At 46.7% G+C, this 14,650-nt stretch overlaps 1 protein-coding gene across 4 annotated transcripts in view; it reads right to left on the minus strand.

The window, feature by feature from the left end:
- Positions 1 to 14,650, minus strand: part of KLHL3 (kelch like family member 3) — a 100,974-nt gene that overhangs the window by 28,723 nt on the left and 57,601 nt on the right. For 3 of the 4 annotated variants that reach the window (XM_035560798.2, XM_035560797.2, XM_035560795.2), the window contains 3 exons: positions 8,893 to 9,009; positions 5,901 to 6,007; positions 854 to 975 (listed from right to left, as the gene is read on the minus strand). In XM_035560798.2, coding sequence (XP_035416691.1) covers positions 854 to 975; positions 5,901 to 6,007; positions 8,893 to 9,009 — 346 coding nt within the window. The remainder of the gene's footprint in view (positions 1 to 853; positions 976 to 5,900; positions 6,008 to 8,892; positions 9,010 to 14,650) is intronic. The other variant, XM_035560799.2, reaches the window with a different exon arrangement.

Here is a 14,650-nt window from a genome sequence, read left to right on the forward strand (position 1 = left end):
TTGTACCAGTCTAATTTTGCCGTCTTAATTAGGTCAACAGAACGCAGGCAGCAGCATTTCCCCTCCCTCTCCCTCTCCAGCGAGACAGACACCGGCTGCTGATACCCTGCCTGATGCCCACATCACCGAGAGGACAACAACAGGCCTAAACTACCGCTTGCAAACAAAACCAGGGAACAACCAAAAAGCACGCCTGCACACAAGCTCCCAGCATCCCTCCCAGACATCAGTGGCTAAGTGCACAGCCGTTTTCTTACAGTCAAAGAAAGAGAAGAGAAAAAGCTTTACCAGCAGCCACAGCCATGTGACACAGACAACAAAGCACTCTTCCTTGCATCCTGCTTTATCTGTAAGGCTGCCTTTCAACTACCCCTTCCACTTTCAGACAAATATTTACCTCAAAGAACTGCAAGACAGAACGCACACAAAGAAGGGACGAATGCCCTCATTTTAACAATATATTCCACTCAAAGCTCTGCCAAACTAATCAAACTCCCCAGAAGAACTTAAAAACTAACAGTCAGATTCCTCTGCCAGGACCTTAAAACCACATTCGACTCGCTGCTTGTTTGACTATCTTCTGACCTTTGCCAGACTGACCCACAAGTCAGCAGCTTCTTGGAATGGAAATGCCTAAGCTCGTTATAAAAGCTTGATACGAAAGCTAAATGCAACATGACGTATGCGCAGGGAAAGCAGCAAAGTGCCTCAAGAGTGAACAAGGCTGGAAGGAGCTCTTTTAAGCTCAACCTTTTACTTCCTGCAGCCTGAAGAGATCACTCACCCCTCTCCAAGGCTTTTGAGTTTCAAGCTTCTGACTTGGGTTTCCACGGAGCAGCTGAACCAGACTCACCTGCACGTTCTCTTCCGTGACCTCTATCTCGGCTGTGTAGATGTAATCAATCAGCTTCCTCAGCGTCTGCCCGTCAACATCTTTTATCTCGATCTTCTTGGCTTTACTTTCAGACATGTCTCCTGAAAAACATTTCAAAAGGACAGTCAGAGTTCGCTTGGCAGGAGCTCTTTTCAGCCCTTGCTCCCCCCACATCCAGCACATACTCCTGGTATCTAATAGACTGCCCTGACGCTATCCCTGACTATCTAAGGACAACTAGCAAGGCTCTCAGAACCTCTTAATGCAGCCTAAAGAGCACCTCAACATTGGAAGACACTAGTGTAAGATAAAAGTCATCAACAAATGCAACAAGGAAAAGAAAAAGCAGGAAAAGAACCTGCAAATTCACCTGCATTCAAACACATATAGGGGCTGAAAAAACAATACAGCCTTCAGCCGTGTTTCATCACAGGGACAGATTCAAAGAGACCGTGGACAAGCCTTAGGAGGGCTTTATTAATATATTTAAATATATATGGGCAGATGAATCATCTGCAGCAGCTGAGTTAGGGTGCTTTATGGTATACCCTATGATAAAAGAGTGCCACCCTCTTTCTTGAGGAATAACCTGACACCTGCTGAGGAAAACCAGCAAAGATCCGGTGTGCTGCACGCTTCTCCCCTAAATTACCTTGCTGTAACCTGTCCGCACAGCTGCACCTTACAAAAAGCATCTGTGCAAAAAGATGTCCTTGTCATTGCAGGCACCACGCACGCAGACCCTGTGCGTACAGGAGCGCATCCCGGTAACAAAAGCGCGGTGGGAAGGAGGAGGAAAGACTCCCCAGGGCCCCTTCCAGCATTCACACGCAGGGTGAGATCACCCAGCCCAGGCTTTAATCAGCAGGATCTCCAGGAACCACAGAACAGAAAGAGCAAGCTCCAGAGCAGAAAGGAAACGACAGATGAAAAAATACAGACAGACAAAGGACAGCTTGAAGAAATGTCAATTCTGAAACCAGGACATGAATAATCACTACTGTAAGAAACCTGGTGACTCAATACTGCTGTGGGATTAAGAGGAAAAATAGTTTCTGCAGCCTATGTGAGAAGTAATTACAGCCTACAGCCCCACACCGAGCACGACAAGACGTGGCCGGGCACATTTAGTGCACAGCACACGGCACGGAGTCAGATGCTAAGGCGGGTCCGAGCCCGAGCAAAACCTGGAGCCTGGAAATTAAACTTCTGGGGCTTCACTTATGCCAATAAGGAAGTAAATAACAGGAGTCAGGCCAGACCATAAGTATTAGGAGGGCCAACACCACCCAAAGGGAAGTGGACTGAAATAATATTTGCTCCAACTTCTATTTTTAAAAACAAACAACATTTTATTCAGAGAAGCCCGTGAATACAAACGTACAAGTACAAAGGGATAAATGACCTACATTTGGGGGGCTTTCAAAGAAGGTAGGATTTTTTGACTGACAAAATAAACATCTCCCAGCACTTCTTCTCCCCCCCAAAAATCCATCTCCAGAGATGAGAGGAGGATTCTGAGAGCAGACCAGTGCACACCAGCCTACGCGGAGCTGGCGCTGCCTGCAAGGAGCACCCAGACAAAAACCCTACAGAGGCGAGGGGCAAAGCAGAGCAGCCACGGCACTGACAGCGCTCGCTGGAACCAGGGGCAGAGGAGAGGCTGGGACGCTCTCACCCATGATCGATACAGAAATAGCTCAGAGGGACCGATCCGACAACATCATCTGTCTCTGTGGCGCTCATGTGACACAGCCAACAAAAAATAAAGGCAGTGTGGGCTTCTACACCCACCAGCAAGCTGCCAGCCCTGCATGCTAACGTCCCCCACTGGCTCTGGACTGGCAACGTCCCCGTGCACCACCACCGAGGGGAGGCTCACACGTGATGTCCCAGCAGTGAAGTTGGGACCGAACCCTTCCAGCCACATCCTCCTACCAAAAAAATAAAATAATGAAATAAAACCCCCAAACCCCACACCCCTTTCCCAAGTCAGACCCAAGCCTCACCCAATACCCTAATGACAGAGTGGTTCAGAGCATTAACAGCACCTCCCCTGGATGAGGGCTGTGCTGAGAATGAACCTAACGGGTGCTGGGCTGTGCTGCACAGACCCTGACCCTGCAGCCAAGCAGATACAAGGGACAGAGTAACGGGGCACAAAGATGTGAAAACAGGCAGCGTGCCTGCAAGCTGAGCTTTTTTAGGGGAATTTACCTTACAGACACGAGGGCCTTGTGAAGACAAGTCCTTCATGCCCCATTCACAACACCAGCGCTGCTCTCTCCCTTCCTTCTTGTACTTTTTCCTGCCGCCAGCCTGCTCAGCTCTTCAGCTTTGTCACGAGAGGCTGCTGTCAGAACTGCAGCAGCTCACAGCGCCTTGTTTACCCAGCACAGCAGCTTGCCCTGCCTCAGATTTACTGCGCTCGAGATGCTTCCCAGCTCCCAGCTTCTGTTGTTTCCCACGTCAGAGATGTGCTGAAGGAGGAGGACTCACAAGCGTACTGACTACCAAGGCCACAGCCCCTCATGCACGGGGGCTGTTACAGATCTGAAAGGAAGACTTCTGCACTGCTGCCTCCTCACCCAGCGCTGCCAAGATCTCCCCCCGTTTCTCCCAGGAACGGTCCCAGCAGCATCTCTGCAGTGTCTGTTGTCCTTCCTGAAACTATCACGTTTTATTCTACACTGATGGAAATTACTGCCACCAATCATCCCCGCTCGGCATGGTGCCAGCAGGGACCGTCCATCCGAAATGCTCCAAAAAGCAGTAAAGAATTAGGAGGTGCTGGGTCCCATCTCTCCTTCAGTGGGGGAGGATACAAATGGAAAACATGCCTTTTTATTTTAGGACTTGCCAAAGCTATTGCCAAGAGATGTGCCTAACCAGAGGACACCAGGTGGTGTACGATAGATCCCACGGTCATCACAAGGTCATCCACGAGTCCAAAATCAGGCCCAATCTACAGCAACAGCACCTGCAGGGCAGGCGTCAGACACGGGGGATGAGCCGTGGGTCTCGGTTTGGCTCCCGCTGCTCAAGGCTTTACACTGACCGTCCACTACCACGTGGCTGCCAGCACTGCCGGGGGTCCCCCCAGCTCCCCAAAAATCATTTCCTCCAGCAGGGACTCAGCACAAGCTGCTGCTGCCCCGTCCATCCTGCACCCGCCCTGCAGGTGCACGCACAGCACAGCTGTCAAGCCGCACTGCTGACGTGCAAAGCAAAACTGAAAAATAAAAGGCAGCTAATAGCCAGGCTGCGCTGTTAAAATCTCACCCTCCAGAGACTGAAACAACACACAGCTGGAAGCAGATCACACGCTCAGCCTTTGCAAGAGGAAGATCCAGGCCTCAGAAATCTAGGAGCAGCTGGACCAAAAGCGAACGGGGAGTTGTTCTCTGCCTGCCCTGCTGCACCCGGGACAGGCTGGGGGCCCCGCAGAGGCTGTCACCCAGCCCAGGGCAGCGCCGAGGCAGCCACATGATTGCAGCTGGTGGTTAGCTGATTACTGTTTAACTCGCAGCGTGAGGGATTACACGTCCGGAGAATTCCTGCATGGAAACATGAGCGGCCCCGACCCCGCTCTGCACCACCGCGTTCCTGCTCAGGTGACCTCTAAAGATCAGAGGGCTTTCCAGTATTTTTTTTTTTTTTTTAATTCTCATTAGGAATGAGCATCGCAAGTACTCCCAAGTCCGCTCCGAGGTGCCCTCTGCCAACAGGTGCTTCTGAGCAGGGCTTGCTCCTCTGCCTCCTCACCACAGCCAGCACCCACCCGCTTCCAGCTCCCTAGAAACACGAATGCTTCCCCCTTCGCTCACCGCACAGGCAAGGCCACCATGGCAAACCTCACATCTCATCTAACATTCAGACATCGGTTTACACTTCAGCATTACATGCCTTTTTCTCCCCTCCATTAAAGAAAGGAAGAAAGGATTCCCAGATGACAGGCTTTCCTCAGAAATGCTGCATTCTGCTTCCAGCGAAGCAAAATAAAAGCAAGCCTAACCCAAAGGCTTGTAGGAGCAAGAAGCATCCACGTGGCCTGTTTCCAAACAGGTCCAAGAGCTCCTATTGAACTTGGCTTTCTCCTCCCCAAGGCCACAAACCAGGGAACATAAAACAGTGGGAAAACCTCCCAAAATGTTGAAGCTCTGGGACTGTAACCACCATTCTCTGGAGCATACAAATGTTTTATTTCTATTGGGTTAAGTCAGTTTCTATCCTGGAAAGGAGGGGCAAGGTAAAGGAAGAAAGCTAAGGAGCTCCTGATCAAACTGATAGTACTAGAAGGACTTAAATAAGCTGGTCACTTGCCTGCCTTGGGACTGACACAGCTCTTCTTGCTGTTCTGCCTGGGCACAGCCAGTGACAAGCACAGGCTATAGGTATCACACGAAAAGAGCAAGAATTTCGTCCTCTCCTTCTCTTCTCATTGAGATTGCATCTGCCATTACCAAAATACGCTGGAGTACAACACCACCCTCTGCAAAAAGGCAGGGCTGCTAATACATGCTTGGATCTAGAGAACAACAGTGTTATTTCAGGCAGCAGCAACAAGTGCCATGGGAGATTAAACATCCGTGACCGCGAATAAGCATCTGCAGGGCTGGGCCTTGAAACTACAACTTTTACGCCAGCAACTTCTTTGATGTGCACCACAACCATTAGGGCACTGCACATGTGCTTGATGTTAATGATGTGTGTTTTCATGACCCGAGTTCTTGTTAAGGAATTAAAAAGCATGCACCCAGCAAGTCGAGCCTCCTAATAATCTTCACGTGAGCCCTGTGCTACGCGCTCCCCCTGTAGCCACGCACCACTCCCAAGGCCACAGATTGTGCCTAAAAGAATTAGCCAAGGATGATCAGCAACATCCATCACACGCAGCGAAGTGCAGACCGAGCCGTACTTCTCTCTCAAGGCCATGCCTCCTGCCTCTGCTCAGCTCCTGCCGGAGGCACAGCAGAGCTCACAGTCCCTTAAACCCAAGCGCAGGGTCTGGTACAGAGAGGGGTACCTGTAAACATCGCACAAAAATAAGGGCTGCAGGCCGCAAGGACCACGCGGTGGGCTTCCATCTCCACAGTTTCAGCCACAATCACCACATCGCAGAGGAGCCGCTTGCTGGAAAAACACCAGAAAAGACAAAGATCATTTCAGAACTCCTGGTCAGAAAAAAAAAACTACATTGGTAAAGCCCCAAAAAAGTAAGCAGAAGTCCTACCATTACACACAAGGCACCTGAGCTCCTGCCAAATCCCAGTGCAAGGTCCTCCTGTCCTTCAGCTACCAGCTCCTACCAGTGCTCCCCTACAAGGCAAAGCCTGAATCCTCCCGACACTGCAACATTGACCACGGTTCTGTTGTTTTCCAGAAAAACTATGGAAGCCAAACAAGGTCTGGATGGGAAAGGGACTCCCTCCACCTCTCAAAAGTAGGGCTTAGAGAAGGTACAGAAGAGCTTAAGAGTTTGGGCACCACCTGGAGCCAAGCACTGGCAGATCTATAAAGCGAGTACCAGTCATGCAAGGAAACACTAGCGGTAATTTCGTCTTTCCACAGGAAAAAGGTAGAGTGGAAAAACGACGTTATTTCTATACTTTCTTCCATGTTTGGCCCTGCAGACCGTGACCAGCAAAACACCTTCTGGTGCTGACCAGTGCAGAGGCTGCCCCAAGCCCAGGGAGGAGCAGCCCATCAGTGAAGTCTATCTGGGGGCCTGAGGACTTCATTTACAACAGGAATTAGTCTGGGATTAAGAGGCACCAGGATAAAAACAAGGGGCTCCAAACGAAAACCAAAAAACTTCTGAGCTCCCCCACTGACTCACTGTACGTCTCTGGCAAAGCCACTTCATTAATCAGTGACCTTTCCTACCAGCCCCACGTACATCCTTTGAGGATTCATTAGTTAATGTTTGCACAGGACTTCAGAGATGTAGACAGCTAGAAGTGCTCAGCCTCCCAATAAGTTGGTTTAAGATGTTTGAGCATACAAATGCAAAATAAGGGTGTTCTTTCCAAATGTCAAGCCTAAAAAAAAAAAGTTCCGTGTCTGTAAATCTAGATGTCGCCTTCTCCTCAGAAATGTTTATCACGATGCTCTGCTTTCTCTTAGGAAACCGCATATGAAATAAATACACACGGATCTTCTAATGGACTAGGTGTGTCTCCTTCTCCTCCGTATGTTGGAATACACGAACAAAATTATTCACGAAATGGAGGGCTACAGTTGGAAAACAGGAAGAAAGTAGGAACTGATAACCTTTGTTCTACTTTCAGCCCAGTTTGGAAGGACGACGGTGGTAATGGGAGCTCTTTAACAGTCTGTTAATGGAAGCTTCCCCATATCCTTCAGCTTATGTAAAAGATGCCCTATTCAATTCTTCTTTGGACTACAGTTATTTAAAGTACCACTCATGAAAGTTAATTTAATTTACATTTGAAAGCTACAAATTCCAAGTGAGCAACATATTGCAAATAGGTTAAAGGCTTAGCAAGATTCTTCTAGACCCTCTGTATGGGATTTCTTGGTGCATTTGCTTTAAGGCACTATTATTCAAGGTAGCTATTAACAATTGATTGTTGATGGCTTAACGGATCACAAGCTCAATGCACAATACAATGGACACGAGAACTGTATATTCCAGAGCAGCAGCAGGGGCTGAGGAGGAGTACCCAGAAAAAGAAAACATCAAACAGGTGCTTAAGGGAAGCTTTTAATCTTGTATTTTTTTTATCACTTGACCATAGCACAAGATCTAGCTAACTACAGGCACTAAAAAAACCTTGTCAGTCTCCAGCTATTCCCACTATGCTTCAATTAACAAAGGAATAATGGTAGCACAATAGATTTCTGAATATAGCTGCACAAACCTCTATTTTCAGATCTTTTGCTTTCAGTACAAAGAGAGGACTAGAGGGATACCAATATTAAAAAAAAACATACTCTGCTTCATTTAACTGTTACAAAGGAAAGATATTTCCTTTTTCTGTTCCTTATGCAACTGAGAATCGCTGTGTGACATCTGTGGAAGGAGACATTTCTAACCCTTCTCCATACTGGAGAACATGTATATTGGGAAACTACTTAATCTGCAAAAGAGAGGTGGCTCCTACAACATCTTCTAAGCACTTTAAGCATGCAGGAAGAGTAAATGATGTTATCTGCTTTCATCATACCATCTGGAGAGAGAGGGAACACGTACATTCACTTGTATGACACGTGTCTTTTCCATAGGAATTCTTTTAAAAATTGTGAGTCTGTGTTTGAATGGTAAAGGACTCGAACTACCTATAGAAACACCTGCTGAACTTGTGCCTGGTTGAGATAAGAGCCAAAAAACAATTCAGACTTGGCCACTGTCATCACATCAGTGACGCAATGGTTCTTAAAAACTGCATTCTTCTCAGCCCCTATTCTCCCTGTACCTACACAGTTATTTAAAGACACCAAGGTGTTCTCTTTTAACCAATAATGGTATTTTTAAATTTGCAAGTAGAGATCTGAATTGTTGGGGTTTTCTTCCTACTTTGAAGTGCTAAGCCCAGACTGAATGACACTGCTAGTTAAACAAAATAAGAATGGTGCATTAATAATCTTTGGTCTGTAATTATGTGTAGGTGTCTTAATGTCTGAAATGTTCTATTATTGGTTTTCAGACCATTAGCTCAGCTAAGAGCACAGTTTACAGCTAAATTTGCTGTAAGTAATGGAAAATGCTAAATGAATTATCATCTATAAAAGCAGGATATTGTTCAGATAATGTTTTTGAGCCATAGCTGGCTTCCTTCCGACTGGAAGATAGACAAGTGTGAGACTGGGTACAGCAACCCATCACAGAACAGCTGTATTGTAGCTGCCTCTTCCTACTAGCTTATTAATACCCTCCATGCAACCATTAGCTGTGACCAAGATGGCAGATATTTTTATTTATTTATTACGTCTCCCAAACACTTGTTTTAATCAGCATGGTCCCGCTAAACCAGAGAGGATGCCCAAAAGTGTACCTCCGTAATTCATTCATGACCTTGAATGCCTTTCTCATGTGAGAGGGGTTGACTGTCACTGTGCGCTGGTCCTTTTCATCCTCAGCTGCCTCAGAGGATCGGGAACTCTGCTTAATGCTAAAAACAGGGACAAAAAAGAAGTAGAAAGTTTGATTCAGCAACACACAAAAAAAAGTATCCCAAAACTGCAGCACAGGGCATCACGCATGGAGTTATTACTTGCACGTTTGTTAGTCCGATCAGGTTCGCGCATGAAGAGCATCACAAAACGCAGCTACCTCTGCATGGATGTTGAGAGCCAACCAGCGCACATTTCAATCAGCAGGGAAGAAAGTGAAAAGGTGCCAAACACTCGAGGACAAAGCCCAGTCTTGTAGGCTGCAGTCCAGGAAAGCAGTATAAGTTGATATTCAAGCCAGAACATAATTGCCTTACCGAATAGAAATAGACTTCAGCACTGGGAACTGCAAGAGTACCATGGATACTTTAACAATCACACAGAGAAAGAGAAGTTGAGTTTTCCACCTTTGATCTCAAAAACCTAAGCATAGAATATATGCCTTGTATCTTCTGCTACAGAGGCAAGTAGAAAAGGACTACGAAAACTACCTGCAGATTTCCCAAGCGTTAGCTTTACAGTGGCCACATCCAATTTCCGTTCTAGAAATAAGTCTATTTAGTGCCACTGTAATATATAGAAAGAATTACTGAGCTAGACTTTCCTAGCAGAACCACAAGCTATATAGGTAATGTAAAACCAAACGCACCCAGTTATGTGCTGTTTAACCAGGCCAACAGGTGCCTAAGGCACAGACATGTCCTCATTACTTTGTTCTGAGCGCTGGCTCTCTGTACAGCATTGACATAAGGTCAATATCTACCTCTATGATTTGAAAATGTGTGAAATCACTCAGAGCTAAAGGTTTCCACCTGTGAAAACAGCAGCATTTTAGCACAAGATAACTGTGCCGCTTAAATCCACAGCTCATTCCTCACACCTTCCAGCCGGCAAAAGCAAATAAGACAAGTTGAGCAAGGTTGTCCTTGCCAAAAACCAACCCCAAGTGAATGGCAGCCCTTGGGAGGTAATCTCATTGCCACCATCCACCAGGCTGAAGACCTACTCAGAGTTTTCCTTCCAAAGGATGGTCTCCATCAGCTTTGGGTTTGTCCCCACGTCCTTGTAACCCTTCTTAGCTGTGCTTGTATCATGATAAAAGAGGATGAATCAGGTTAACACAAGAGCCTAGGCAGCCTGGCTTTACCTGTAGATCATCTCTGAAAAAGGGTGCAAAGCCAGGGAAGCATGCAGGATCCTTCCCCAGAACAGTCAGATGGCCTCTACTCATGTAGGTATTCATGCACATATGCACGTATATACATGTGTACTCACACGCAGTAACTTTTCTGTTGAAAACCACAATTATTCATGATTCACTACCCCTTGACAATGTGCAGCCCTTACTAAACATTGCACTCTCCCCACTGCCTGCTCCTGACCGCCTCCTGCTACCGGTGCTGCATCCCCAGGCCCCACAAAGCTCGTTGTGCCCCCGGCCATCCTCAGGAGGCTGAACTGTCCTCCCCGAAAAGCACCGCGCTGAGTGGCAGCCAAGCTGCAAGCAGCTTGCATGCACGTCTGCATACTGAGCGGCCTCCAGCTTTGTGCCCAAGACAAAGGTTAGCCTGTAAACGCCAAAATCCGGCCAAGTCCAATTCCTTCACTTTGCTGAGCAAGTTAAATATTTCCAGCCATAAGTGAAGCCGCGAGGCTGAGCACAACACAACTCAGCACTTGTCTCAGATGAGGGAGACAGCTTCCCCGCCTGCACCTTGGTTGTCTTCCAATTAGCCTTGCACGGCCAGATAAAAAACAGAAAGGAGTGTACCTCTTGTTAAACATTTAGTACTCACGGGGCTGGCACCAGGCAACAACACAACCAGTTTTTCTGTCCCTGGAGAAAGCTGAAAGTGTTCTGTGCCAGCGGCACCCCAGGCATGGAGTTTCGGCAGCCTTTGGCTCTCACCCAGGCCTGCACGCCGCAGCGAGGGAGCCACCTTGCCACAGGGACATAGCCTGATTCAGCTCAGCCTCTACGCTGTATCAATCAAAAGCCTCTGCTGAAACCTCAGGCCAAGTCAAGTTTGACCACAGCTTTAGAAATCCAGCGCGAAGCCTTGCTTTTTGAAAAGCCAGGCCTTCCCTTGCAGCACGCCAGGGCCAAGCCAGGAAAAGCAGGGCTCTTACAGTGCAGGCAACTTCACCAAGCTTTCAGTCTCCAAATCTGAAACACCTACAGGAAGCAAACACATCAAGAAAAAGAAAAAGAAACAGAAAGAGGTGACAGCAGACAGCTGGGGCAGGCACAGCAGGGCCACCGCAGGGCACTGCTTGCGGTCATGGTCAGAGATCAACCTCACAGGATCCAAAATCAAGCCCTGCACGCAGACATCACGAGGCTTCTTGAATAGGGAAAAGCACTCTGCTGAGATTTATTTGTTAGCACTCCAATGCCAGAGACCAAAGATTCATTATTTTCAAACTTTTCAGCTGGCACAAGATACGGATCAGAGGGCACAGCAAGTTTCATTGAACACCAACGTAAATGTCAGATCAACAAGTCTCCATAAAGCCTTAACTCCGCCACCATTTGTCTGTGTATTTTAAAAGCAAAGACCTTACTTCTTTTGAAAAAGATGAATCAATTCTTCCTAAAAAGCATGAAAAGTAACTTTTTGAAAAGCATCCTGAAAGACATTCTCAGATTTACTAGCAGGGGTGAATTTTGCATTTTACCAAAGAGCCAAAGGTTCACCACAAGAAAATACTGCAGATTATCCGGTTAACAACTTGTTTCAAAAAAAAATTTCTTTTAATCAAGATATGCTATTTAAAGTTCTTTCCAAATGACTCATGTAAGAAACATTAAAAAAATAAACAGCCAAGAGCCTTTAACTCATTTTTGAAACTGAGTCAGCTTCCATAGAATTTCTCTGCATTAATGTATGGAGGCTGATTTTTGTCTGGGAGAGAGATCTCACACCCTCATGCACAAACTCGCAGATATCACCGACACATTTCCAACATCGAAATGCAAGAACCTACATGCTCCAAGCAAATGCAACCTGCCACAAAAAAAAAAAAAAAAAAAAAAGCTACCCCTGCGAAGACCAGAATAATGCATTACATAACCCAGACCTGAGGCTTCTCCCACTACGCTGAGAATTGTTATGCTTCAGAATTACTCCGTTATTTTATTAACGGAAGAAAGACAAGAAGAGAACAAAGTCCTTGGATCAAAGGCACCGAGCTGGGCGTACGGGATCCCACAGCCCGGCACAGGGACGCTGCCCCCAGCACCCCCAGTTCGAGGAGCTGATGTCCTACCACCCCAGCGGGACCGGCAGGCCAGGTGCCAGGAGCAATTTGTTCTATTCCTGGGCTACCTGAGGCCATGCACCGAGTGAATGGACAAATGACTTAATTTCCCTGGGCCAGATGAACAGCCTCGTTAGGGACACAGCAGGACTCTCCTCAGATGAGCAAAGAGGCCCGTCCTTTCAGAGCGCGCCAACCCCACTGCCGCTTCCCGTGTGGCTTTTCAACGCCGTCCCCGAGTCGAACAAACGCACCCCCATTTCAGAGTCCCAAATTATGTCAGCCAACTTAATAGAGCCCCATTTCCACCACGGTTCTCCTCTCCGAGGCTCACCAGCAGGGCTTGGCTCAAGCCGCCCGCAGGCTTGCCGCAGCTCCCGCCTGAGCGCGGCCGCATACCAACCCACGGCAAGGTATTTTAAACACCCATAACCCGCAGCTCTGCTGCGTGCATGCATCAACTATAAAGTTGGGTTGCCTTAGTTACCAGCAGTAATTACAGATGTCTTTGTAGATTATGTGAAAGAATAAAAGCCCTCCTTAGAGCTAAACTGTCCCCTTGCAAGATCATTGCCGCATGGAGAGCTGGTAAACCCCAGGAACAAAAAAATCAAGGCTCTGCCAAAATCAGTTCTGAGACAGGCTTTACAGGAGCCAGAAGTTCATCCTAAAGGAGGGGCAGTTTCCAGACGAGCTTTCCTTCAGAGCAGAAGGAAACCACCACACAGCACTGGGGGGCTCCGGGAGCCGCTCTCGTCTCCACAGGCCCAGCGCTGCCCTCACGGCCAGCCCCGTCAGCCCCGCGCCCCCACGGGCGCTTCGTGTCTCCGTGCTGAGATGAGTGGCATGTTAGCTGCAAATTTGCAAAGCCTTGGGCGCTTCCTTCTGGGATACCTTACAAACATCACTGTAAAATGTCACTCTTTAGTTTCTGACAGGTTTGGCATAGCTCCGATCGAAAAATTTGAAAGGTTCCTAATAGCAGCTACTAGTCTTCAAAGCTTAAACGCCACGTTAAGATAAATTAGGACTAAAACATTAATTTAGTCCTGAAGTATTTTTATTTCTTTACTGCGATAATTCTTTAGAATCAATGACCAAAATCATGGAGCCAACACATTATGCCCAATAGTGTTATTCCTCGAGTCAGACACACAGTAAGAAAAGGAGGTCAGTGTAGCAGCATATTTATGAAATCTTAATTTCTGAATTTTTCTTTATGTATATCCAAGACAGTAAAAAATGTGATTGAAGGAGTTCAAACGCATGGATTTTAAGAGGATTTCAAAGAAACATTATTATTAAAACATTTAAGATATAGCATAATGGAAAAGATTTTTAAATAACATTTTTATCCCATTTAGTTTAACTTTTTCAGTGCCTACATCAGCACAGAGACGTTAACTTAGACAAATACATAATTGGCACACAACTTACCCCCAGAAGTACATATCAATGGAGACAAGAGACCTCAGGGGAAAATCAAACTTCAGGAACTACTGAGGAAAGTATTCATTGACAATAATGGAAATAACAAAAAATAACGCAAATGACAAGAATACCATATGCTTTCTCCATATTTCTCAGAAAAATACTGTGAAGAGGCTACCACCACTCAGAGAGATATTTAAAAATCACAGATTTAAAAAAAAATATATTTTTCCTTTCCAAACTCAAAAATCTTGCACATAGAGACTCAGAGTACCAAGCCCAATCAGACACCATTATGTATTTTCTCCATAAAACGAAAGTCTCCATCAGCACAGTAAAAAGAATCAGGATTCTGGGATAACTTGTTGCCAGATGTGTACATTCAGGTTAAATCCCCCTTGCCCACGGCTGCTTCTGCCCCTGTGCAATGACATGGGCACATGACACCACTGAACAACTCAGATGTGCAAGCTAGCAGGATATTTGAGTCCTGGCAGGCTTGGGACTGGAGTCAGAGGTGATGCAAGCACCAGTAACGTGTTCCTCATGAACTACAAAAATGGCAAATTAAAAACCAGGGGGAATTCTGCTGTCATAAAAGCCACAGAGTGTAAAATTTAAGGCCTAATCTGCATGACATATTTTTGAGTCGAAATGCAAGGCAAAAGTACAAAAACAGGAGCAGAACCTTCCCACAGAGCCGCCAGCCCACTCACCACCACAGCACTTATCAAGCAAGGTCATTTTCTAAAGCCTCCTCTCAAGTCTCGTTCAGAGCAGGCAAAGCAGCTTTGCTGCAGTTCTATACAACATGCCCTTTCCAACGAGAAAGCAAATTAATATTTCCAGCTTTCCTTGCCAGGAGTCAAACCCCACTTTGTTACTGCCTGTGACTACCTCCAGGCTTCCTTCCTCTTCCCAAAAACTAGAAATGAAAACAGCAATTTG

This window comes from Cygnus atratus, chromosome 14 (genome assembly GCF_013377495.2).
Source record: "Cygnus atratus isolate AKBS03 ecotype Queensland, Australia chromosome 14, CAtr_DNAZoo_HiC_assembly, whole genome shotgun sequence".
NCBI classification, from domain to species: domain Eukaryota; kingdom Metazoa; phylum Chordata; class Aves; order Anseriformes; family Anatidae; genus Cygnus; species Cygnus atratus.